This window comes from Geospiza fortis, unplaced genomic scaffold (genome assembly GCF_000277835.1).
Source record: "Geospiza fortis unplaced genomic scaffold, GeoFor_1.0 scaffold353, whole genome shotgun sequence".
NCBI lineage: Eukaryota > Metazoa > Chordata > Aves > Passeriformes > Thraupidae > Geospiza > Geospiza fortis.
Window position 1 is genome coordinate 719,056 of NW_005054473.1, and position 8,149 is coordinate 727,204.

The 8,149-nt window shown below is 52.5% G+C and overlaps 1 protein-coding gene across 5 annotated transcripts in view; it reads right to left on the reverse strand.

The window, feature by feature from the left end:
- The window catches only part of EPHB2 (EPH receptor B2), an 89,758-nt gene that overhangs the window by 7,625 nt on the left and 73,984 nt on the right, over positions 1-8,149 (reverse strand). For all 5 annotated transcript variants that reach the window (XM_031062910.1, XM_014309977.2, XM_031062909.1 and 2 more), the window contains 4 exons: positions 6,549-6,671; positions 5,751-5,998; positions 4,895-5,110; positions 2,092-2,241 (listed from right to left, as the gene is read on the reverse strand). In XM_031062910.1, the coding sequence (XP_030918770.1) occupies positions 2,092-2,241; positions 4,895-5,110; positions 5,751-5,998; positions 6,549-6,671 (737 nt within the window). The remainder of the gene's footprint in view (positions 1-2,091; positions 2,242-4,894; positions 5,111-5,750; positions 5,999-6,548; positions 6,672-8,149) is intronic.

Genomic DNA, 8,149 nt, shown 5'->3' on the forward strand with positions numbered 1-8,149 from the left:
CCAGAGCCAGCCCCAGCTCTCTCCGTGTCCTTCCCAGCCGCCGCCCCAGGCGCTCACACCCCAGGGTCAGGAGGGTAATCTGCCCTCAATATCCGCCACGCTCCTCCACAGCAGGACCAGCTGTACTTAAGTGGTGACAGCTTCTGGGGCACCGGGTCCTGCGGCACGGAAAGGGAGCAGGGGCTGGGGACAGCGACGCGCAGCGGGAGATGCCAGGGATGGCAGAGCTCTGCCATCCCCAGCACAGCGAGTGGTGGCACGGACAGGCACAGCTCTGCCATCCCTAGGGCAGTGAGCAGTGCCAGGGACAGGCGCAGCTCTGCCATCCCCAGCACAGCGAGTGGTGGCACGGACAGGCACAGCTCTGCCATCCCTAGGGCAGTGAGCAGTGCCAGGGACAGGCGCAGCTCTGCCATCCCCAGCACAGCGAGTGGTGGCACGGACAGGCACAGCTCTGCCATCCCTAGGGCAGTGAGCAGTGCCAGGGACAGGCGCAGCTCTGCCATCCCCAGCACAGCGAGTGGTGGCACGGACAGGCACAGCTCTGCCATCCCTAGGGCAGTGAGCAGTGCCAGGGACAGGCACAGCTCTGCCATGCCTGGCACAGTGAGTGGTGCTGCCACAGCAGCGCAGCTGTGGCAGGAGAAACCTCCGAGGGAAGAGCTCCCAGAGAAGGACAAGGGACAGGGAAAGTACAGAACACCTGGTGCAGGACATGCTTGAAACTGAGGTGACAACAATGGCTTAGCAGGAAGGGAATTGTCCTTGCTGAGAAAGGCAGACCCACGCCTCTGCCTCCAAGAACTGATGGAAACATTTTCCTGATGTAGCAGAGGCTGTGAACAAAGGTTCTAAGGCATCATCCCCCTGCTCCAGGCTTAGGAATTCATATTAATAAATTTCCCACCAAGCATTAGGGAGGAAATATCCCCACTCTGGAGAAACCTGATGTGGCGCAGATGGAGATCTATTGAGATGGAAAAGGTCTGATCTGCCATAGGGACAGGAGGAGGGACAGGAGTCATGGACAGGAGGGACAGGGAGCTTGGCTCTCTCCCTGTAAGGCAAGGCCTTAGGAGCCCACAGCATGGTGGAGATGAAGTGCATGTCTGAAGGCTTCCAAGGGACTCTCCTGCGCTGCTCTGAGACACACTGGAAGCCAGGCAGATACTGCAAGAGCCAGGACAAGCTTTCTGCATCCCCTAGGTGCACCCAGGACCTTGGTGTTACATCCTGAGTATTCATGATGTGAGAAAGGGTAGCTGTTCTGAGAGACAGAGTTAAAAGTGGCTTTTTGACACACACAGGTGTGCAGGTGCAGCATCCTCACAGCACTCACTGCCACTGGCCAGATGGGCTTTGAGCCCACGTACCACACCAAGAGGAGCAGGGAGAATGGACATGGCATTGCTGGGCTGAGGGCAGGGACTGCAGCCATCCTTGCAGGAAACATCCCCGGAGCAAGGAGTGCATGTAAGTGTTTGACCTGAATTAGAGCAGAGGAATGAAATATTTAAAATTGAGTATGTTATGAAGTATCTCATGGCTTTGGTTTCTAACTGTGTCTAAGTTAGTTGTGGTTCTTACAGACCACACTGCAAGCTTCCCATGGGAGATTTAATGACCATCTAGCAGATGCTCTTGACCATGGCAGGGGGCTGGAAGGAGATGATCTTCAAAGATCTCTTCCAACTCAAGCCATTGTGTGGCTTTGTAACAGATTTTCCTGGAGTGTCTGTGATCCCAGCAGATGAAGCTCTACTCCAGAGGCTCTCAGCTCAGGGACATCTCCTTTTTCATCCACCTGCTCCTTCCCTTCCTCAGTACCTGCCAACACCCCTGGGGTGCTCCCCTTAGCCCTGTGCAGTGGGTGCTGTGCCATCCTCAGTCTCTGCCACAGCAGCACCATGGGGCCAGAATAAATTCCAAAATTATTCCCATTACTGCTTCCAAAGGTGTTGACCTTGGATACATCTGCCACAACAGAGAAGGCTCTGGACATGCCACAGCCTGGGACAGGCTGTGTACACGCTTTGGCCTTGCAATGCTTCCCACGGCAGTGTTTCTGCCCCTGGTTTCCCAAGAACTCACATCCTGGTTGGTCATGTCCCAGTAGGGCCGCTCTCCATAGGACATCACCTCCCACATGACTATTCCATAGCTCCACACATCACTGGCTGAGGTGAACTTTCGGTACTGGATGGCCTCAGGTGCCGTCCATCGGATCGGGATCTTCCCACCCTGCAGGGCAAAAACGGGATGGTAACAGAGAGAGCAGGAGCAACTGAAAAATAGCAGTGTCCACAATATTTGCCTGTGAAAGTCAAGGAAAATCCCAGAAGGAAGGAAGCTCAGGCCTGTCTGTCCCTCAGGGTGGATGTGGATTGTCCAGCCATGCTGGGAGCCTTCAATGATGATGATGATGATTCTCCCCATTTGGAGGCCTGTCCCACCGCTCTCCTGAGGAAGGAGCTTTTCCTGTTGCTCACCTTGAACCTCCCCAGCCATGTTTTTGTCTATGATCCCTTTATTGTATCATCTGGTGCCACTGCAAAGAGTTTGGCTCTGTCTCTTCATTACTGCCCTGAAGGTCACTCAGAGGTGTCTCCTCAGTCTCCTTGTCACCATCTTAATCAAGGCCAGCTCCTTCCCCTGCCTCCTGCCCCTGCATGGCAAAATGCCCATGTGCTAAGAGGGTCTTTGGTAGAAAGTGAATGGCCAGGAATGTAAAAAAAACAAACTGATCTCTCTCTCTATCCTTTTGCTGTCACCTGGCTACCTGCAGAGCAGAATAAAGGGAATTAGAACACCTTCCTCTTCAGCCATCTACAGCTTCCACTCTTTGAAGTCAGCAAGAGACCATTTCTGGCCTGACTCCTGGTGTCCCAGTCTGCCTGTGGATCTACACCTGATTTAGCAGGTTCTGATCCTTCAGTATGGAATGGGGTGTAGGAAATGGGATAAGACTGGGTGGGCACTGGGGTCTCTGTCATCCAGCTCTGGAGCACTCAGGATTCTCCACTCCCACTGAAGAGTTAAGCACAGGAGTGGCACACACAAATGGGGACACAGGGATTGAAGGCTCTGCTTAAGCCCTTCCTGCCTCCTGATTTTCTACCAGGGGCTTTGGACTTCAGCCATTCACTCAAGGGACCTTCTGAAGGGAAAATCTTCCCCTGTGCTGAAAAAACAAGCAGAAGTGTCTGTGTTTTGTGGCTGTGAGGAGATTAAAAAACATTATATTTTGTCAATGAACAACTGCCATGTCTTATTAAGGGTCTCTCAGGACTTCATAGGACTCAGCCCCAGTTCATGCCAGAATAATGAAAAAAGATAATGTTTCTTAATCTTTTCACAGCCATAAACCTCAGACAAAATATTGTTTTCCACAAAAGGGGAAGATGAAGCAATCCATACCAAACAGGATGTCCTCTCCATCAGGCAGACTCCTGGCAAGCAGTGGATTTTAAAAATGGCTAAAAAGAAGTCCTAAAGTAGAAATTTGACTTTGGAGGATTCTTGTGGGAACTCACTTCAGTGAGACCTCCCATCACTCCAAAGACTTTCCTAAGGTCCAGCATGAACCTCCCAGGCCAGAATTTGTGGCTTCTGCTCACCCATGGACACAAGGTCACTGGGAGAATGATGATAAAAACCATTTTACAGAGGAAGATACTTCTGATACAGTAGGTGTACATAATCTGTCATTATGGATAATAAATATCCTGCTACAATGCCCACAGTTTAAGGAGAATAAATTAGGGATGATGAATTTATTATTAGAGACAAAAGCTACAGGCATAAAACCAGGGATAGAGAACAGCAGTAAACACCATGTATTTAGTTAACAAAGGGAATTTAATTGGCTGTAAGGGATATATGAAAAATGAATGTTATTAGTGTTTGTAAAAACCATTGATGGCTGTGTGAGATGGATGAGTTGATGTAAAAACCATTGATGGCTGTGTGAGATGGATGAGTTGATGTCTGAAGCTACACGGATGAGAATAAACCCACACATTTTTAGGTGTTTGTTAGGTATTTAGCTACTGATAAAATTTACTAAGAGCTATGCCAGACATCACATTGCTGCCAGCTTCAAAAGACCCAGGAGAGGTGATTTCCTACAGGTCATGCCCCAGCTCTATGAGCACTGATTTCCAAGGATTTCTGACGTGGGCATTGATCCTGATGCACTGTGTGGAGCATTTCTGTGTGGTATTTATGAGAACTCCTGGCTGAGCTCTCACTGAGCAAAACCAAATAATCCTCTGGTCCTGGGGCACCTTCTGCAGCCTGACATGAGCCACAAGTTCTTGGTGGCACCACTCTATGGCACCAAGGTGTTCCTGGGAAGTTGTTACATGAACATGAAGTCATTTTTAGGAGTTAATTTCTGTTTAAATTGGATACTCTCTGGAAGATCAGTATCTAGTATCTGGCACCCACCCACACTTCCTACACTTTCAGTCTATCCTTCTTGGGGCTGAGCCAGTGAGGTGACATGAGGAAGGACAGCAGGGCAGCATGACTGGACAGTGATGGTAAGAAACCCAGACTTGCTGTCCTGGTAACAAATCTGTCAGGGCAGGTCACATCTCAAAGGATCCCAGGTGAATCATACGGGGAGGTGCAGAGCAAATTCCCAACCAAGGGCTCTTCAGGAACATGTGTGTGTTTGCAGACATGTTTGGAGGAAGGCTCAACTATCCACAGGAATGACAGGACCTTGCAAGGGAAAATCTTCAGTTTATTTCATTGCTCTTTCTCATCTGGGACCTTTCCACTGCTGACACCCTGAAAAGGTGCTCCCTGCTGTCAAGGGGGGGTCCCTCCTTCCCTCTCCCACTCCTTCCTGCATCCCTGCCCCTCCCTGGCTGCAGAGCAGCATTACCAGAGCACTGGTGTAGGTGGGGTCGGAGGTGTCGTCCTCCAGGAAGCGGGAGAGGCCGAAGTCAGACACCTTGCACACCAGGTTGCTGTTGACCAGGATGTTGCGGGCAGCCAGGTCCCGGTGCACGTAGTTCATGTCTGCCAGGTACTTCATGCCCGCGGCGATGCCCCGCAGCATCCCCACCAGCTGGATCACCGTGAACTGCCCGTCGTTTTGCTGAGGGACACACGGACACGGGTCACAGGAGCAGATTCACAGCCCAGGCAAAAGCCAGGAGCCTCTTTCCACACCCATGGCAGGATATGCCACGAGTACATTCCCTCCCAGGGAGGGTGGGGAGTGCAGAGCTCACAGGGGTTGGGAGTCACCTCACACATCCCAAGGGCACCACTACAGCAGTTGCTGTCACCTCAAAATGCACCCACCCTGCACAGCAGGGCTCAGAAGGGACAATCTATTCCCATTGACCAGGTTACTTCCCTTCAACAGAGTCAATTACCCACTTCAAACCCAGAACTAGAAATATTTAGACACAGCAGCTGGAGGTTGGGTCCTGCTGGGTTAAAGCTGTGTTAGAGTGTCCCTCCACGGGTGTCCATGGGTCAGTCTGGACGTGCACCTGTGGGCAGGCAGGCACAGCCTCTTGCTGGGATCAGTGGACAGACACATAAGAAATGACAGCCATGGTGCTGCCACCCCCAGCTCTGTTCCCAGAACACAGACCTCTGGACAATGCAGCAGTTGCCCCAGTGACAGGGAACGCCAGGCTGGGAGGGCCACTGGAAAGGGAACCTTCCCCCCAAATCCCCTCTGTGCTAGCACAGCCTCTAAAGCTGCACACTCCCAGATCTCATACCCGCAGGAAGGAGTCCAGTGAGCCATTCTCCATGAACTCAGTAATGATCATGACTGGAGAGCTCTTGGTGACCACCCCCTCCAAGTGGATGACGTTGGGGTGGTCGAACTGCCCCATGATGCTGGCCTCACTCAGGAAGTCCCGTCTCTGCTTCTCCGTGTAGCCAGACTTGAGGGTCTTGATGGCCACAAAGATCTCCCTTTTGCCTGGAAGCTTGAGATGCCCACTGCACACCTCACCAAACTCCCCTGTGAACACAAGTAGGGCCTATGAGCCTTCCCCACCTCTGCTGTGCCCCCCGAGGGACCCCTGGCCCCAGCTGTGTCTGCCCTGCCCGTTCCTGAGCTGAGCACCCACCCCCAGACCCTGAGCCAAGCACCCACCTCCTGTTCCTGAGCTGAGCACCCACCCCCTGTCCCTGAGCTGAGCACCTATCCCCTGTTCCTGAGCTGAGCACCTATCCCCTGTTCCTGAGCTGAGCACCCACCCCCAGACCCTGAGCCAAGCACCCACCTCCTGTTCCTGAGCTGAGCACCCACCCCCTGACCCGTGTTCCCTCCCTCTCCCTCCAGCTGCACTCATCCGTGAGGAGCACTGCCCGTGGGATCATATGCACATGGGAACTGATGGTCTTGATTCTCCTGCACTGGACTCCCCAGCTCCTTTAGTCCAACCTGGGGCTAAGTAAGGTCTTTATGGCATCAGTTCTAGTGGCATCAGGCTAAACCCTCCCAAATCCTGGCACCGTGAAGGAGCCTGTGCTGCTGAGGGCCAGCCAGCCATTCCCAGGTCACCTACCTGCCCCAATCACCTGCTCGATTTTGACACAAGAGATATCGATTTCCTTTGCAAATTCCCTGACAGCCTCATTGGGATCTTCATAGGTGAAAGGATCAATATAAATCTTCATCCCTGGAGTCACTGCAGAAAGGTCAGGGAGAGAGTCAGAGAGATGGATGCAACTGGAATGGTTGGCATCAAGGAAAAGAGAAAACAGTTTGAGTGACGGTCTTCTACCTCAGCAAGGTGCGTAATCAAGGCACGAAGCAGAGAGAAACAGTTTGAGAAAGAACATGCAGAGCCAAGTTTCACAAGACTGCTAAAACTGATTTTCATGAACACTGGCCCACAGGTCATTGTTCAGACAGTAAGGAGCTACATCATGAGCCTGGACTACAAACTGCAGACTCCTCCACGGGTGATCTGTGACCCTTCCAGGAGCTGTGCAAGCAGGAGGGACAGTCCAGTCTGCCCTGTTCTCCTGACTGGCACCCCTGCCCAAGGCTGAGTTCCCTCTTGGGAGCCCCAAGAGAAGTAGTGGGACACACTAGGAAAATCACAAAAGACAGGTTCCTCTCGCTAGGCCCAGCAGGGGACACAGTGACACGTCATGGGAAAGGCAGCGGCCAAGGGACCTGGTGAGGCTGGACTGCTGCTGTCACATCCCAGCCACCTGCACTGTGGGACAGCCCTCACCTGTGCTTCTCCCCTTTGTGTACTCATTTTCTGGCCCCTGGCTCACTCCAAAATAGGCTATTTGGAGAGCAGAGCTCACGGCTCCCTAAATAAGGAGCCCCACAGAGAACCAGACTGACTCCCAGCTCCAGGATGGTTGTATTCAGGGGGTTCTGCAGGGCTCACAAGCTCCCTGGGCCTTGGCAATGTGCTGCAGTGTCTGCACAGCAATCAGTGCTGGGGACTGAGCAGGGACTGAGCCCTGGCCAGGTGTGTTGGGTGAGGAAGGGGCTAAAAGGCAGCCAGGCTCTATCAGCTCTGCTGCATCCCGTGGCACCAGGCCTGTTCCAAGTGGTGCAGGCACAGCGATTAAACCCATCCCAGCCTGGAGCTGTCACATCCCACACCAGGCCCCGGGAGAATGTGTGAATGTGTCTTTGCAGCCCAGGCTGACAAACAACTGAGAGCTGCATTTACATAATGTCTCCTGAAAAGTGTCATTTTTCCTGGTAAGTGATAGTGAGGCAGCCAGCACAGGCTGCTGGGGCACAGGGCTGCAGCTCTGCCTTTTGGGACAAGTTTCCCAGGTAAATGCAGGAGCAACAGTGAGTCCTGAGTGGAAACACTACTGGTGTTTTCCATGCTCTGAGCAAGGCCTGGATTTGTACAGGAATAAGGTATTAAAAGGGCAGAATTCCTGAAGCTGCAAGTAGAACACGAGGAAAATAACAACTGAGATTGGAACAAGGCAAGATTAGAGCAACAGGTCTCCAGTGAGGGGGGAGAAAGGAATTTCAGGAACATGAAGGCAGGGGTTAATCATAGAACCATGGAATGGTTCGGGTTGAAAGGAATCTTAAATGACTGCATCTCATTCCACCCCCTGCCATGGGCAGGGACACCTGCCACTATCCCAGGTTGCTCTACGTCCTGTCCAACCTGGC